Here is an 18,459-nt window from a genome sequence, read left to right on the forward strand (position 1 = left end):
AAGTAGAATTTTTGTCTTTCTCTATCTGACTTATTTCATTTAACATAATGCCCTCGGGGTCCATCCGTGTTGTCACTAACAGCAGAATTTCCTTGTTTATTATAATTGAATAGTTTTCCATTATATATATATACACACACATACTACATTTTCTTTATTCATCCACTGATGGGCATTTAGGTTGTTTCAATATATTGGCTATTGTAAATAATGCCATAGTGAACATGGAGGGGGGTGTGCAGACATTTCTTTAACATAGTGATTTTGTTTCCAGAAGTGGAATTTCTGAATCATATGGTGTATCTAATTTTAGTTTTAACTGTTTTCCATAGTGGCTATACTAATTTTCATTCCCAACAACACTGCATAAGGGTTTCCTTTTTTCCACATTCTGCCAACACTTGTTGTTTCTTGCCTTTTTGATAATAGCTGTTCTAATAGCTGTGAGGTGATATATCATTGTAGTTTTGATTTGCATTTCCCTGATGATTACTGATGTTGAGCACCTTTCCATGTACCTTTGGTCATCTGTATGTCTTTGGGAAAATGTCTGTTCATATCTTCTGATAGTTTTTAATTGGATCGATCAGGGTTTTGCTATTGAGTTGTATGAGTTCTTTATATATTTTGGATATTACTCCTTTATCAGATATGATTTGCAAATATTTTCTCCCATTCTGTAGGTTGCCTTTTCATTTTGTTGATGGTTTCCTTTGCTGTACAGAAGCTTTCTCGTTTGATATAGTCCTACTTGTTTATTTTTGTTATTGTTGCCTTTGTTTTGGGGGTCAAATAAAAAAAATCACTAACACCAATCAAGGAGCATACGTCCTGTGTTTTATTCTAAGAGTTCCAGGGTTTTAGGTCTTACATTCAATCTTTAATCCATTTTGAGTTAGTTTTTGTGTATGGTGCAGATAGTGGTCCAGTTTCATTCTTTTGCATGTTATTGTCGTTTTTCCAACACGTTTATTGAAGATAAACGTTGTATATTTTTGGTGCCTATGTTGTAAACTAACTGACCACATACGTACGGGGTATTTCTAGATACAAATTTCTAGATTCAACTTTTTGGATTGTTTGTTCTAATTCTGTAAAAAATGCCATTGGAATTTTGCTAAGGATTGCCTTGAATCTGTAGTTTGCTTTAAGTAGTGTGCACATTTTAACAATATTCTTCTAATCCATAACCATAGAATATTTTTCCATTTGCTGGTGTCATCTTCAGTTTCTTTCATCAGTGTCTTAGAGTTTTCAGTTTGTAGTTTCTGTGTCTCCCTCTCTCTGCCACTCCCCTGCTCGTGCTCTGTCTCTCTTTCTGTCTCTCAAAAGTAAATAAACACTGAAAAAATAAAAAAAAAAGAAACACAACTGGTTTTTGTATATTGATTTTGTATCCTGTGATGCAGATTACTGCATTTGCTTATTCCAGCAGGTTTTTTGATGGAGTATTTAAGGTTTTCTGTATATAATGTCATGTCATCTGCATATAGTGACAATTTTACTTCTTCCTTTCCAATTTGAATGAACTCCCTCCCCCACTTTTGTTTTGCTTAATTGCTTTGGTTAGGACGTACAATATTATATTGAATAAAAGTGGCAAGAGTGGACTTCCTTATCCTGTTCCTGATCTTGGAGGAAATGGTTTCAGTTTTTCACTGTTGATTATGATGTTAGCTGTGAGCTTGTTATATGTTGAGACCTTGTCATATGTTGTCATAGCTGTGGCCTTTATTATGTTAAGGTACATCCCTCTATACCCAGTTTGTTGAGAGTTTTTATCATGAAAGGATGTTGAATTTCATCAAGTGCTTTTTCTATATCTATTAAGGTAATCATGATTTTTATCCTTCATTTTGTTAATGTGGTGTATCTCACTGATTAATTTGTGGATGTTGAACCATTATTGCACCCTTGACATAAATCCCACTTGATCATGGCATATGATCCTTTTAAGTTATTGTTGAATTTGGTTTGCTAATATTTTGTTGAGGATTTTGTATGTGTGTTCATCAGGGATCTTGGCCTATAATTTTTGTTTCTTGTACTGTCCTTCTGTGGTTTGGTATCAGGGTAAGTGCTGATCTTGTAAAATGAGTTTAGAAGTGTTCTCTTTTCTTCTACTTTTTGGATGAGTTTGATAAGGATTAGTATTAATTCTTCTTTAAACGTTGGGTAGAATTTACCAGTGAAACCTGGTCGTGGACTTTTGTTTATTGGGAGGTCTTTGATTACTGATTCAATTTTCTTACTGGTAATTGGTTTGCTCATATTTTCTATTTCTTCATGATTCATCTTGGTAGACTGTGTTTGTTTCTAAGAATTTATCCATTTCTTTCAGGTTGTCCAATTGTTGGTGTATAATTGTTGATAGTAGTGTTTTATGGTCCTCTGTATATCTGTGGGATCAATTGTAATGTCTGTCTTTTTTTTTTAATTTATTTTTTTTTCAATATGACCTTAACTTTAAAAGCCTCAGGGTACAAATACAATAAAGTCATTCATTAAAATATTTAAAACTGATGGCAACATAATAACAGTTGTATTCCATACTGCTTTTTCGTCTTGGCAGGACAACTAATAAGACAGGGTTTGGGTTTTTTTTTTTTCTTTCTCAAATTTTTATTTAAATTCCAGTTAGTTAACATACAGTGTAATGTTAGTTTCAGGTGTAGAATTTCTGATTTATTTGAGTTTTCTCTCTTTTTCTTATCATGAATCTAACCAAACGTTTTTCTATTTTTTGAAAACCACAGTAGTTAATTGATCTTTTCTATTGTGTTTTTGCTCTATTTCATTTATATCTGCTCTGCTCTTTGTTATTTCCTTCCTTCTGCTAACTTTAGGCTTACTTCTTCTTTTTCTAGTTCCTTAAAGGGTATCATTAGATTGTTTATTTGAGATGTCTTTTGTATCTTAATGTTGGCATTTATTGCAATGAACTTCCCTCTATAGAGCTGCCTTTGCTGCATCGTGTAAGTTTTGGTATGTTGTCTTCCCATTTTCATTTGTTTCCAGACATATATTGATTTCTTTTTTGACCATTGGTTGTTCAATAGTATATTGTTTAATCTCTACAAACTGTGAGTTTTCCAGTTTTCTTCTTGTAATTGATTTCCAGTTTCATAGCATTGTGGCTGGAAAAGGTGCTTGATATGATTTTAGTCTTCTTAAATATCTTAAGACTTGTTTGGAGGCTGAACATATGATCTGTCTTGGAGATTGTTCCATGTGCCTTTGAGAAGAATGTATATACTTTTGCTCTGAGATGGAATGTTCTATGTGTATCTGTTACGTCCATCATCTAACAAGACATTTAAGGTCAATGTTTCCTTGTTGATTTTCTGTCTAGGATATCTATCCATTAATGAAAGTGGGATATTAGAGTCCCCTGCTATTATTGTATTGCTGTCTATTTCTTCTTTTGGGTTTGTTAATATTTGCTTTATATATTTAGTATTCTTATGCTGGGTGCATAAATATTTACACATATTATATCCTTTTGTTGGATTAACCCTTTCTTCATTGTGTAATGCCTTTCTTTGTCTCTTGTTTTTATTTTAAAGTCTATTTTGTCTGATATAAGTATAGCTACCCTAGATTTCTTTTGGTTTCCATTTGCATAGAATATCATTTTCTATCCCTTTGCCTTCAGTCTCTGTGTCTTTACATCTGAAGTGAGTTACCTGTAGACAACATATAGATGAGTCTTGTTTTTTTTAATCCATTAAGCCCCTCTATTTCTTTTAATTGGATAATTTAGTCCATTTACATTTAAAGTAATTACTCATAAGTATAGGCATACCTCAGTGGTACTGCAGGTTTGGTTCTAGACTACCATAGTAAAGCTAATATTGCAATAAACCAAGTCAGATGGATTTTTTTGTTTTCCCTGTGCTTATAAAAGTCATGTTTATCCTATACTGTAGTCCAAGTGTGTCATTGCATTATGCCTTAAAAAATGTACATACCTTAATTAAAAAATAACTTACTGCTGATGACTGCTTACCATCACCTGAACTTTCATCAAGTCATAATCACTGTTGACAGATCACCATAAAAATAGTAATGAAAATGTTTGCAATACTGTGCAAATTACCAAAATGTGACACAGAGACATGAAGTAAGCAAATGCTGTCAGAAAAGTGGTGCCAATAGACTTGTGGACACAGGATTGCCACAAAACTTCAATTTGTAAAGAGAAAAGGGGGGGAAGAAAAGCAGTATCTGTGAAGTGCAATAAAGCAAAGCACAATAAAACAAGATATGCCTATGTGTAGTTACTGCTTATTTTTGGCTCTTTGTTGTTTTTTGGCTGTTTTGGTTGTGTACTTGTTACCATTTTGTTTGTTGTTTTGAAGGACCGTTGTCCTTCATTTCTTGCTCTCTTTTTTGTGATTTGATGGTTTTTCTGTAGTGGTATGCTTAGATGCTTTTTTATTTATTATTTTCTTTGTGTATTTATGATAGTTCTTTGCTCTGTGGTTACCATGAGGCTTACCTAAAATGATTTGTATTTGTAACAGTCTGTTTTAACTTGGTAGCAGTTGAAGTTCAAACGCATTCTAAAAGTCTGAATTTTTACTCTCCCCCCCCTTTGTTTTGTATGTCAATTTTTTCTTGTGTATTTATTAACAAATGATTGTAATTATAGTTATTTTTTACTACTTTTGTCTTTTAACCTTCATATTGATTTATCTATCACCTTTTCAACATTAGATTATTTTGAATTTTACTATATATTTACATTTACCAATGAGATTTATACTTTTCATGGTTTTCTGTTGATTAATGCCCTATTGTTTCAGCTAAAGAAGTCCCTCTAACATGTCTTGTAAGGCCAGGCCCGCGGTGATAAACTCCTTTCCCTTTTGTTTGTTTCGAAAACTCTTTATCGCTCCTTCAGTTCCAGCTTTGTCAGATACAGTATTCTCGGTTGGTGGCTGTTTTCCCTTCAGCACTTTGAATATAGCATGCTACCCTCCTCGGACAATAAGTTTTGTGTCGAAAAATCGGTTGATAGCATCGCCTTGGGTGTGACAAGCTTCTTTCCTTTTGTTGCTTTCAAGATTCTTTGTCTTTGATTTTTGACAGTTTCGTTGTAATGTATCTTGGTGAAATCTTCTTCGGGTCATACCTGATGGAGATCTTTCCGCATCATGCACCTGGATGTGTAGACATACACTTTAAAGTCTCTTGGGTAACTACCTAGAAATGGGACTGTTGGGACATGGGATAAGCTTTTCTTTAAACTCATGAGAAATGCCCAGCTGTCCAGACTGTCTTTTCAACATCTGTACTTGCTCTTCGTCCTTGCCAGCGCTTGGGACCGTCACTCCTGAGTACTCACCAGGTGCCAAATATGTGGGTCTTGATTAATCACCCCATTCACTTATTTTATATTTGCCCACTTACAATTTTGCTTCTCCCTAAATAAAAAATGTGTTTGGGCCTCTTTATTCAGGTCACATCACCAGTTGCTTTTGACCCTTTCCATCTTGGTTAACAAAGTACTCCAAATATAGCAGCCATCCAGTATCGTTAAAGACTTATTCTTTGCCTTATACTTCCTGTATAAATATTCCAGATGCAGAGAAAGCCCACTTAAAACTCCAGGACAGACCAGGCTTCATGGAAGTGCCTTGAATAGAAGAAAAGGAGCATGGCACTTTTACTCAGAAGAACACCCAGGTTGTGTCAGACAATTGGAACGGATCTCTCCCTGGAGCTAGTTTAGATACAGAGATAAAAAATATTGGTACACTTTGATTCCTAGCATTCGGTCTATTCTTCTCTCAAGGCCGTCGGGTCAGGACCAGTGGGAAGAAGCAGCAACTGTGGAAGCGGACACTGTAATTTGGTGTCTTCTTCCCAGGCGGTGGGAGGAGGGGAGCATTTCTAGAAGCAGCCCTGGTCTTTTTCTCTGGCGGTGCCCTCCCCTGACCTCCTGTATCCCCAGCTTCGTCTAGCGGGAAGGACTCAGAGAGAGGAGCTGCTTCCCCTGCACGTCTAAACCTTTCTGCACGAATCTGCAGGGGAAAGTGGCAGAGATTAGCAGATTCCTTGGCCCAACACAGGTATCTGGGTGTCTGTCCACCAACCACTAGAAGTTAAAATAAAGTCAGCGTGCATGAGCTTGATGCACCATCTGTTAGAATAATAGCAAGGGAGGTTGTGAAAAGGACACACCTTTCTTTGAAAATACGTGGGGTGAAATGGAAATGTGATTTTCCAAAACGAGGCATTAAAAAAAAACAAAACCTTTTGGTGACCAGACAGGAGAAGAGAAAGCCATAAGGAGGTATCTCAAATTGGTTTTGTGTGTGTGTGTGTGTGTGTGTGTGTGTGTGTGTGTGTGATGGGACTGTGTGTAGGGCACTGGCAGCCACTAAAAGGGTCTTGTCTTTCTGAGTGAGAGAGTGAGAGGAGAGGTCATAGGAAGGCAGAGAGCAGGGAGTGATATGGTCTGATTTACCCTGCCAAAGCCTCCTCCCTCTGACTGCTATGGGGAAGGCCAGAAGCAGAGATACCTGGTAAGAGGCCTCTGCAATAATCCAGGAGAAAGATGATGGAGGCTGGACCTGGTCAAGATGGTGCGGGTTGTGAGTAGTGATCAAATTCTCAGGGGTTTTTTTTTGTTTGTGTTTTTGTTTTGAAGTAGGAACAGTCAGATTTTCTGACACGATGGGGGTGGGATAGGAGAAAGAGGATGTGAGAATGACTGCAAGATTTCTGGCCTGAGAAACTGGAAGAATGAAGTTGCCATCCGCTGAAAGGAGGATCTTACGGGAAGCTGGTGTGGCTGGGGGTGTGAAGTTCAAGAAGCCTGTTGACATGCACTTAATAAACTTGCGGAATCATGACACGTATGGAAGTGCCTGGGAGAGGAAAGGTAGAAAAAGAACAAGGAGATCAGGTTTTTAACAAAAGTCAGGATAAAGGGAAGAGCCTCACCTCTTTTCAAACGCTGTTGGAAGATGAAGTTCTTGAACCCTGCCTCTTTCCATCTTACGAACTTCTTCTAGTAACGTTCCGTTGCAGGTATTTCTAATCCTGTATCGTATGGGAAAGATAAAAAGAACACATGAGCTTTACACGGTGTAAGCAACAATTTCTCCCTCTTGGGTAGCTGGACATCCCTTGCCTACAGGCTGTACGATGAGATGCGATGCATTGTGCCCAGCCTCCGAGCGAAACCAGAGTCTTGCTTTCCCAGCAGCTACGGGGCGTTACCAGAGGGGGTGCTGCAGCCGCCCCGAACACTGCCGACTCTCCGTGCAAGTCTGTAGATCTGGGTGTGTGTCTACGTTGCAGGGGCCGTGACTCTGGACGAGTCAATCTGCATGCATTTTATTTTATTATTATTATTTTTTTTTAATTTTTTTTTAAATTTTTTTTTCAACGTTTTTTATTTATTTTTTGGGACAGAGAGAGACAGAGCATGAACAGGGGGAGGGGCAGAGAGAGAGGGAGACACAGAATCGGAAACAGGCTCCAGGCTCTGAGCCATCAGCCCAGAGCCTGATGCGGGGCTCGAACTCACGGACCGCGAGATCGTGACCTGGCTGAAGTCGGACGCTTAACCGACTGTGCCACCCAGGCGCCCCTTAAATTTTTTTTTTAACATTTATTTATTTTTGAGACAGAGAGAGACAGAGCATGAACAGGGGAGGGGTAGAGAGAGAGGGAGACACAGAATCTGAAATGGGCTCCAGGCTCTGAGCTGTCAGCACAGAGCCCGACGCGGGGCTCGAACTCACAGACTGTGAGATCATGACCTGAGCCGAAGTCGGACGCTTAACCGACTGAGCCACCCAGGCGCCCCAATCTGCATGCATTTTAGCCAGACAGTTGAAGGTTCAGAGGACTGAGACGTGATTCCGTATGACTTTTTCTACCATGGTCACTAGTTGGGAATCTTGATTCTCAAGTTTTCAGCTGTGTGCTGCCTCCAACCCTCACTTCGATCAGAGAGACCTAGGACTACCTGTGCCATTCACAGCAGTCGTAAGGGCAGAGTGGATGTGTCCTGTCAGTGCTTGACCACAGGTGTGGGTTTCTGACTTGAAACCGACAAGACAGTGCTCCCCCTTTCTGTGGCAACTTGTTTTCATTAGGGTCTCTATCTGTATTCATGCACTCATCATTCATCCACTCCAGTATTAAGTTTCTTTGAGCCACAATTAGATACCAAAGCAAAAATAGACATTGTTTCTACTTTCTCTTTTTTAAATTTTTTTAACATTTGTTTCTGAGAGAGAGAGAGAGAGAGAGAGAGAGAGAGAGAGAGAGAGAGACAGAGCATGAGTGGGGGAGGGGCAGCAGACAGAGAGGGAGACACAGAATCCGAAGCAGGCTCCAGGCTCTGAGCTGTCAGCACAGAGCCCGACGCGGGGCTCGACGTCACAAACCGTGAGATCGTGACCTGAGCCGAAGTCGGACGCTCAACCGACTGAGCCACTCAGGAGCCCCGGTTTCTGCTTTCGCAACGCTTCCGACGTATGTAGAGAGACAGTCAACAGACAAGTACACGGATGAGCCACGTCAGAGGGAAACAGGTATGATGGAAGGGGCCCCATGTGGCACCATTCCAGTGTGCGGCAGAGGCAGAAGCTTCCGAGGGTGTTAGCAAAGCCTTCTCTGGAGAAGTGGAATTTGAGCTGGGGTGAAGGAGGAGAAGCCGGTTAGTGAAGGAGGGTGTGGGAGAGCATTCTGGACAGAGGGGACCCACTCTGGGAAACCCCTGTGGTGGGAGGGGCACAGTAAGCATGACCTGAGAGAGGCGGGGGAGACGGGGCTGGAGCAGGCCATCTGTGGCCTTGGGAGGGGTCTGGCAGGCGCTAAGAAGTGACACAGAGGACAGCTCATGGACGCCTGGGTAGTCATAGCCGCTCACATCCCCAGACAAGTACAATTAAAAAGTGCAAGAGTTTAGGCTGGTAGTAGGACTTGGTGGTTTATAAATTTTAGGCTGGCTGAGGCAGAAAATCACGGGAAGAAGGAAGATGGGGTGATTGGGAGAAATTATTAGAGACGTCAGTGGTCAAGTTTTGGAACAAAAACCATCAAAGAATGTGATGCCACACACTTCAAAATTGGATTATAAAAGAATTAAGAAGCCGGGGTGCCTGGGTGGCTCAGTTGGGTAAGCCTCTGACTTCAGCTCAGGTCATGATCTCGAAGTTCCTGAGTTCCAGCCCTGGGTCTAGGTCTGTGCTGCGGGCTCAGAACCTGAAGCCTGCTTTGGATTTTGTCTCTCTCTCTTCTGCCCCTTCCCCGCTCACGCTCTGTCTCTCTCAAAAATAAGCATAAAAAAAAAAAATAAAAAAATAAAGAATTAACAAGCTTAAACACTAATGTATACTTGAAGAAAAACACATGTGTCTAACTGGTATGCTTCAATTTTAGGAATTTTCTAAGCTGTTCCCTAAACAAAGGAAGCTGCCTTTCTCTCTAGTCAGCAGCTGTTCTACTGATATTTTAACTTAAAACCTGTGACTGTGACGTCACTGTGTTGGCACTGCATTGAATCTCTTGAAATCCTTTTGGATTAAAGTAAAATTATGAACATGTAACAAGCGAACACTTTACCATGTTCTTCGTACGTTGACTACAAGGTTTATCTGTCTCCGGTGTATCAGGAAGTTGCTGATGGGAAGTAACTAAACAACAAACGAACAACGAAGGAAATGTAGCTAATAAGATATGGTTTGAATGTTGGAAAAGAAAAGCCATACTTTATTTGACAGGTTCAGAAGTCCGTGATTATTCATTATAAAAAGCTTTACTTACTGTATGTCTATCTAACGACATATTTGGACATCACAATGTAAGGAAAGGTGAAGAGTGATGGAGGAGAACATTTTGTAAAGCAGTTGAAATAGAGGCACAGGCTATATTTGCTGTTTACTCGAAAGTGAACAGTTTTTGTTTTATGGAAAGAAAGTTCAAGGTAGAGTATAAACATTTTCTAACTCCTGAGAATGGATTATAAATAGTAAAATATGGCATTTGTCACTTATGATTTTTCTGTAGAATAAACAATAGAACTAAATTATCAAGGAAGTACGCATGAGAGATAAATAAAAAGATCCCAGATAATCAGGGCACCCTTCAAGCCACCACATTTTCTCCTCGCTGCACAGCAGGAAGCCACACGGCGGGGGGGGGGCAGCAGGGATGCAGTTCACCGTGTTAGCTCTGGGATCCTGTCGACGAGGTCCTTTGTACAGCTCCTGAGGGAGAGCCTTGGGATGGTGGTTCTGGCAGTAGGTCCTAAGGGGCAAGGTCTGAAGTCTAATCTGAAGCAGAAGCGACCACCTCTGGCTCGCTGGTTTCCTCACACCCCCAGTTTCTGCACGTGTACCTGCCTCCTCAGGTCCTCCCCCTCTTACCACCCTCTGCAGCAACTTCTCTTCATTCCTTACCTTCCTAGATTTCAGGCCGGGAAACAACAGTTTCAAGCACTTGTGTACCCAGTAAAGTATTTCTCAGGAGCTGAAATACTGCTCATTTCCAGTGACACTGTTTCCCTTTTCCCCCCACGGAAATGAGTTTCATTTCATCCATGTTATCAAATAAATAGCCACTTGTGGCCTGATTAAAAAAAAAAATACTGCTACTTACATTTCTTTGAGAAAACGTGCCTTTAGATGCAAATAGGTGTGCAATTGAGTATTTGGAACATAATTGGCTATCGGGACCACCTACATGCATTTACATGGATTCTTCTGAAAGTCACGATGAAGACGCATGGGTCACTCCTTTTTCCTGGGAATCTTTGTCTAGTAAATTCCATAGTTATGTAAAGGATCCTAACTATTTCCTTGATAATGTGTAACTGTAGGATGGCTAAAATGTAATACTTCACAGCTCTGAAAATTATTTGGAAAGTGATCCATGGCATCGAGTGTAGGTCTTAACTTGGATCTTTTACAACCTGTGGCTTCTGTCACTTGATTCCCCAGTGATGTCGTCATCTAGCCATAGACCCTAGATTTCCAAAGAGAGAGAAGGGTGCGCTGGATGCTGAGGGGTCCTGTTAGAATCATCCTCTCAGTATGTTAGCATCTTCGTCTGTAACTGAGTGTGGCCAAGGTGGTCTGCAAGTTCCCAGCTGCATTTTAAAGGCAAGTAAGAGTAATCCTGAATTTTTCATTGTCTTTTTAATTACTTGAGGCCCCCCTTTTTTTTCATTGAGTAAAGATAAGTTAGCATACCACATTTTTTGTTTTTGTTTTGTTCTGTAATATGGTAAATAGAGGTGGGAAAATCTGCAATTCAAAGGGACTGTGAAATGTTTGAAATTTGTACTTTACTGTGTTATGTAACTCAAAGAAAGTATTTTAGTAGTAGATACAGTCTTTTAAAATCCAAATCACATGTATATTTGAATTATTTCACGTTTTTACTTAATTTTCATGTAAGTATCTCCCTAGGATTGTACCAAGATTTTTAAAAGATTTTTTTAAATGTTTATTTATTTATTTTGAGAGAGCGAGCGAGCAAAGGAAGGGGCAGCAGAGAAAGGGAGCAAGAGAATCCCAAGCAGGCTCCACACTGTCGGTGCAGAACCCAGTGCAGGGCTCAATCTCACCGACCATGAATCCTGATCGGAGCTGAAATCAAGAGTCAGATGCTTAACCAAGTGAGCCACCCAGGCGCCCCATTTGTACCAAGATTTTGAAATCATTCTGGATCATAGAATATTTTATAAGCAGGAAATATAAGTAGAGTAGTAAAGGGGATAGATATGTTGAGGTTAAAAACAAAACAGAGCCAAAAGAACTGCTCCTAAAAGTCCGGTGGCTTTAGTGGCAGCATTTTACAGCAACCTTGACAGATGAACTTCGCTGTGCTGTGAGTATATAGCAGTTCATTTAAAAATGCCATCTCGGGGGTGCTGGGTGGCTCAGTCAGTTGAGCAACCGACTCTCGATTTCAGCTCAGGTTTGTGGGGTGGAGCCCCACTTAGGGCTCCACGCTGAGTGTGGAACCTGCTTAGGATTCCCTCTCTCTTCCCCTCCCCTGCTCACGCGCACGTACACACTCTCTCAAATAAATAAACGTTAAAAAAAATACAAATGCCATCTCAGATAAACAATTTGGAAGAATTGAGAAATTAATTCTTGAGAAAGCCAAATTTATGCTTTTTAAGAAATACATACTATCCATATTATACATGTGCCCAACGAGGTGTTTTAAGCAAAGTTTGATACAATGTGAAAGTGCAGGTGGTTAAGAGGATAAAAATGGAGTGTTTACAGATCCAAATCTACCCTTTATTGCCTAATAGGAGAGGACCATCCAGGAAGTTTTCAGATGCCACAGGGCAAAAGATGACTACTTCATTCTGACGTTTTTTACCCGTAAGAGTTTGAGTTCTGAAATGGAGAAATGAATGGTGAGCTAAGAAAGAGCAGAAATAACGCAGCTGATGTGCTGAAGAGCTCATACTGAGATATGTGTAATGCCACGTGCTGGAATTTAACACCTTTAAAAAAGTTTAACACACTTTCAGAAAGATTCAAAAACTCAAGCTCCAAGTTCCGCAGTGACACCGGCACGGAAGACACGCTTGTGCGCTGTCAGCGTGTGGCACATTCTTCATCTACGTGACAGCAGTTAACGCCCAGTCGGTTAATTTGTTCCTCAGTAATTATTTCCGAGGTTAAACTGAAAAACTTGTGGATGGGATGCGGATTAGGATGTAGTGAGGAATAATTAGGAGAAATATATTGCACGTTAAAATGTAGTAGTTAAAAATTTCCCTAGATCGAGTACTTTATAGAAAGGTTTTTTTTTTCTTTCCAGAAAGAATCTCATCCAACTTAATAGAAATATTTATACTCAGAGATGGAATAAAGCAATGTGAAGAAAACTGCATTCTGTAAGCAAAAGAAAGTATGGAATGAAACAGGACCAGTACATATTGCACTGGGGAAATTGATGCTGTGGTATAGATATGAAATGCTCATTTTAAAGAATGTTTTCATGTTTATTTATTTATTTTGAGGGACCGCAAGAGAGAGAGTCCCAAGCAGGCTCTGCACTGGTAGCACAGTGCAGACGTGGGGCTCGATCTCACCAACTGTGAGATCATGACCTGAGTCAAAATCAGGAGTCGGATGCTTAACTGACTGAGCCACTCAGGCGCCCCTGAAATGGTTATTTTAGGTTGGGAGTCTTCAACGTATCCTAGTTCGGTTGAGGTTTCTGTCTCCCTACTGGCCACAACTCTGCTAGCAGGAACACTTGGGTACTAAGTAAATAAATGCCTTTGGGGCAGCACATCCTGGAGCACTCAGATTGGAGGTGCCCCCAAAATGGGAAATGGTATGTTTCCAGGGTTTTTTTTTTTGTTATAATTATTTTTTAAAGTCTGAGATCTGTTAATACAAAGGTGGGTATGTAACTATTAATTACATTAGAATGGTTTCCTCCCCAAATGGCAAAACCTACTGAATGGAAGATAAGATGTACCTGTGGGAATGTGGAGAAGACATTCTGTGCCAGGGCAGAACGTTTATGTTTCAAAATGTGATGAGATCGGAGCCATGGAGATATTCTAAGATTTGTGAGCCTGGAGACACTGGTTTTATCTCACCCCTGCACAACTTTACTCACATTCCAAAGAGTGGGAACCCATGATCCTTCTCCTTCTCTTCCCCAGGAGAATTTGCTTCCATTAAGGAGCAAAGCCTCTCTCCTTTCTCAGGAGACAAGAGAGGAAAACTGCCGTTCTCCTGCAGAGACTCCCAGGTTCATAGTCTGGGGCTTCCTCCCCTGTGACATACCTTTCATGCTAGGAGGGCTGTCCATCCAGCTCTCCTGGCATGACCCCAGCAGGGGGGCACCAGAGTGGCTGTTGCCGTGAGTAAGCACTACTGGCTGTCTCTGCCCTGAAGCCTCCTGCTTTCAGGATCGAATGAATAAACGTGCATATTACAAACGTATTAAGTACTTTCTCTCCACCTCCCATTGCTGACTTTGGTTGATGAGTTAATACTGATATAAAGGGTTCTTCAAACAGTTTCTTAAAAGACAGTTCTTGCTGAAGGTGGAATGAATGAAAAGACCCCCTCCCCCACACTTGCGCAAGCGCGCGCGCACACACACACGCGCACACACACGCGCGCGCGCGCACACACACACACACACACACACACACACACACACACCACACAGAAAGAGAAAAAGAACCTAAAATGTTTGGGGGGGGGATTTGAGAAAGATTCACTCCTCTGCTTTGGGGTCTATAAATAATTATATTTGCCCTGATGTATAGAGGAATTAAGGAAGAATTGGACATTAAAAAGCAAAATTAGTATTATCCCTTCTAGAGTATTTCTTTCTCTAACTTCTTAGTTTGAAATTTATGATGTTTATTTACTTTTTAATGTTTATTTTTGAGAGAGACAGAGAGACTGTGAGCAGGGGAGGGGCAGACAGAGAGGGAGACACAGAATCCGAAGCAGGCTCCAGGCTCTGAGCTGTCAGCACAGAGCCCGATATGGGTCTCAACACCACGGACCGGACCGTGAGATCAGGACCTGAGTCGAAGTCAGGTGCTCAACTGACTGAGCCACTCAGGCTCCCCTATGATGTTGTAAAGCCCTGTTGTTCATGTTACACATTATGTACGATGATCGTGTACAAGTTATTTCCGATTTTTAAAGCTTGTAATTTCATGGGTTCTTTATCTGTAACATTAGGGATTTCAGGGATTTCTAACACCTTAGTTAAAAGCTTTTTTTCCTGTTGGATTCAGTAAGAAAAAAAAGGGGGAGGGGAGTTTCTGTCATCTAATACCTAAATATTCTGGGGGAACTATATTTAATAGATTCTTATTTCCCATGTTTTTAAAAAGTGAAGAATGTCTTTCTAATTTGAACATCTTTCTCCTGTTTCTTATTTTGTTATTAGTTTTTAATCTGTGATCCTCTGGTATCAGGTTTTGGTTCCTCTAAAATAGATAGAAGTCCCACTTCTAAAGAGTAAGTGGATGACCTTTCAGGAAAGATCATGAACTAGGTAGTTCACTACCAAATTTACCTCTCATGTATTTTGATAACATCTTTTTCCCCCCCAAATTGGTTGCTGGGAAATCTACGGTGGTAAAAGGCAGAAGACATTTACTTCTAAAAGTCCCATGACTGTTAATATTCATAAAGTGGCAAATTTTCAAATTCAACTTAATTTGAAGACCACATAATTGGAAAAGAAGAATTAACCATGACAGTATATTTTTTTGGTTACTACCTTAATTTTCAACTTACGATGTCCATAGTAGATTTAGAATCAGGCACACAATAGGGACTATGAAGAAACCCAGCCAGAAGTATGGACAAACCAGGACCACACTGACCTGCAAATAAATAGAAATAAAGAGTATTTACATAGGAATCTTTTAGTTTGTCAGTATTGAGTACCACGTGTAACTTTCAGTTTCCCTTCTCCTCCACAAAAACCTCGAGATGCAGGTGTGGATGCAGTCATAGGAGTCTAGAACTACTCAATCAGTGTAAGTACATAAAACCTAAATATAGTATCAGCTAACTTAATTCAATAGTGTATTCTATAAACAGTCAACCAAGTAAATATTTTGATCAAATAAGTTTTATCTCAGGAATGCAAGCGTGGTTCAACCTTATGTTACCTAGCAATACAACTTTACTTAACTTCTAGACATTGTGTGTAAGACAATTGTGCCATTCTAGTCCCCTGTGAAAAATCACTCTTCTCTCTGCCTGATCAGAGAGAATCAGGACTGTACTGATTTAAGACTGGGTAAGGCTCTGTACTGTATATATTTTTAATTTTCTGTATATGCTGATGTTTCAACATCCAAACAAAAAAACCTTTCTGTGTGGAGACTGCCCCTCCCAGAACTAGTCAATTCTTACAGATGGTAAGATCTCAGCGGAGAGGATGCCTTTGATCTGCAAACTAATCCACAGCCTCTCTCCTCTATCTGGCCCATATACCCCAGGAGGCATTATTCCTTTGCCATAATCATTCCAGAACCAGGTAACAGGCAACTAGAAACCACCCCTATAGTCCAAAGCCTGCAAAAAATCATTTAAACTAGCCATTCCTGGGCTGTTCACCCTGCTCTGCCTTGCCTTTCCCATGGAAGCCCCAGTAAAGGCAAGGCCTAAGCACTCCTCAGCTCCTGTGTTCCTCCTCCTGACCACCCTGGTCTCTTTCCCATGTGGCATGCTGTGATTTATCTTTAGGACCTGTGGGAATAATACATGTTATTAAAATGGCTATAGTAAGTCCTTACCAGTAAGTAATTACTTTAAATGTAAACGGATTAAATTCTCCAATCAAAAGACATAGAGTGACTGGATAAATAAAAAAGATCCAAGAATATGCCACTGATAGGAGACTCACGTCAGCTTTCAGGCCACATAGGCAAAAGTAAGGGGATTGAAAAAAATATTACAAGTAAATGGTAACCAAAAGAGAGCAGGAGTGGCTATATTAATATTAGATAAAATAAACATTCAGGCCAAATCAGTCATAAGAGACAAAGAAGGTCACTATATAGTATTATGGAGGTCAATTTATTAAGAGGATATGAGAATTATAAGTTTGTTTGCACCTGACATTGGAGCACCTAAATATTTAAACCATAAACAAAACTGAAGGGGGAAATTCACAGCAATATAATAATAGGGAATTCAATTCCCCACTTTCAACAATGGAAAGATCATTTGGACAGAAAATCGATAAGGAAACCGCTGTCCTCAATAACACAATAGACAAAATGGACCTTATAGACATATTCAGAACATTCCATCCAACAGCACCAGAATACACATTCTTTTCCAGTGCACATGGAACATTCTCCAGGATAGATTACATGTTGGGCCACAAAGCAAGCCTTAACAAATTTAAGAAGATTGAAATAATATCAAGTATTTTTTTCCCTGATCATAATTATATTTAATTAGAAATCAGTACTAGGAGGAAAACTGGATAAAATCACAAATAATGTGGAAATTAAACAACACACTACTGAATAATCCAACGGGTCAAAGAAATCAAAAGGGAAACCACTCATGCATCTCTGGAATAAATCCTACTTGATTGTGATGAATGATTTTTTTAATGCATAGTTGCATTTGGTTTGCTAATATTTTGTTGAAGATTTTTGCATCTATGTTTATCAGAGATATTGGCCTGTAGTTATCTTTTTTGTAGTGTCTATCTGATTTTGGCATCAGGGTAATGCTGGCCTTATAGAATGAATTTGGAAGTCTTCCTTTTTTAGAAGTGTGAGAAGAATACATATTAACTCTTATTTAAATGTTTGGTAGAATTCACTTGTGAAGCTATCTATTCCTGGACTTTTGTTTGTTGGGAGTGTTTTGATTATCAGTTCAGTTTCATTACTTAGTAATTCATCTGTTCAAATTTTCTTTTCCTTTCTTATCCAGTTTTGGAAGATTGTATGTTTCTAGGAATTTATCAGTTTCTTCTAGGTTGTCTGATTCATTGGCCTATAATTTTTATAGTCTCTTATAATCCTTTGTATTCCTGTGGTGTCAGTTGTTATTTCTCATTCTATATTTCTGATTTTATTGACTTGAGTCCTCTCTCATTTTCTAGATGAATCTGGCTAAAGGTTTATCAATTTTGTTCATCTTTTCAAAGAAACAAACTCCTGATTTCATTGATCTTTTCTATTTTTGGTCTTTATTTCTTTTATTTTTGCTCTAGTCTTTATTACAAACATTACTTTGAATTTTTTATTGGGCATATTGCTTATTTCAGTTTCATTTAGATCTTTTTCTGTAACTTTGTCTGTTCTTTCATTTGGTACATATTCTTCGGTCTCTTCATTTTGTCTAACTTCCTGTGTTTGTTTCCATGTATTATTAGGGAGATCAGCTGTGTCTCCTGGTCTTGGAAGTAGTGATCTTGTAGAAGAGAGGCCCTGCGGGGCCCTGCAGCACAGCGTTCCCTGGTCACCAGAACTAGGTGTTCCAGAAGTATCTCCCGTGTGGGCTGCCTGCACCCTACTGTTATGGCTGGGCCACATTTGCCTTTAGCCCCATCAGCTACAGTGACCTCCTTTGCCTGCTGTGGACACACTGGGCAGGGTTTGGTCACTGCATTGCTGAGGGCCTGTCGATCAGTGTGATACACCAGATTAACAAGACAAAGGATAAAAAACTAGACAGTCATCTCAGTAGATGCAGAAAAGCACTTGACAAAATCCAACATCCATTTGCAATAAAAACTCTCAACCAAGTGAGTTTAGAGGGAACACAGCTCAACATAATTAAGGCCATATAAGAAAAATCCACAGCTAACATGATATGCAGTGGTGAAAAACTGAGAGCTTTTCCTCTAAGATCAGTAACATGACAAGGATGTTCATTTTTACCACTTTTATTCAATGTAGTACTGGGAGCCCTAGCTGCAGCAGTCAGACAATAAAAAGAA

General features: G+C 39.7%; 1 protein-coding gene and 1 long non-coding RNA gene across 17 annotated transcripts in view; one reads left to right on the forward strand and one right to left on the reverse strand.

The window, feature by feature from the left end:
• Window positions 1-18,459, reverse strand: part of LOC101096779 (phospholipid-transporting ATPase IB-like) — a 216,630-nt gene that overhangs the window by 9,473 nt on the left and 188,698 nt on the right. For 15 of the 16 annotated variants that reach the window (XM_045044103.1, XM_045043975.1, XM_023250089.2 and 12 more), the window contains 2 exons: window positions 15,279-15,367; window positions 6,955-7,053 (listed from right to left, as the gene is read on the reverse strand). In XM_045044103.1, the coding sequence (XP_044900038.1) occupies window positions 6,955-7,053; window positions 15,279-15,367 (188 nt within the window). Of the gene's footprint in view, window positions 1-6,954; window positions 7,054-15,278; window positions 15,368-18,459 lie in introns of those variants that run through there. The other variant, XR_006589310.1, reaches the window with a different exon arrangement.
• Window positions 1,284-5,769, forward strand: LOC123381865. Its single transcript, XR_006589377.1, has 2 exons — window positions 1,284-1,831; window positions 5,588-5,769. It is a non-coding gene; the product is annotated as an uncharacterized LOC123381865 (long non-coding RNA).

Source organism: Felis catus, chromosome A1, assembly GCF_018350175.1.
Source record: "Felis catus isolate Fca126 chromosome A1, F.catus_Fca126_mat1.0, whole genome shotgun sequence".
Taxonomy (NCBI): domain Eukaryota; kingdom Metazoa; phylum Chordata; class Mammalia; order Carnivora; family Felidae; genus Felis; species Felis catus.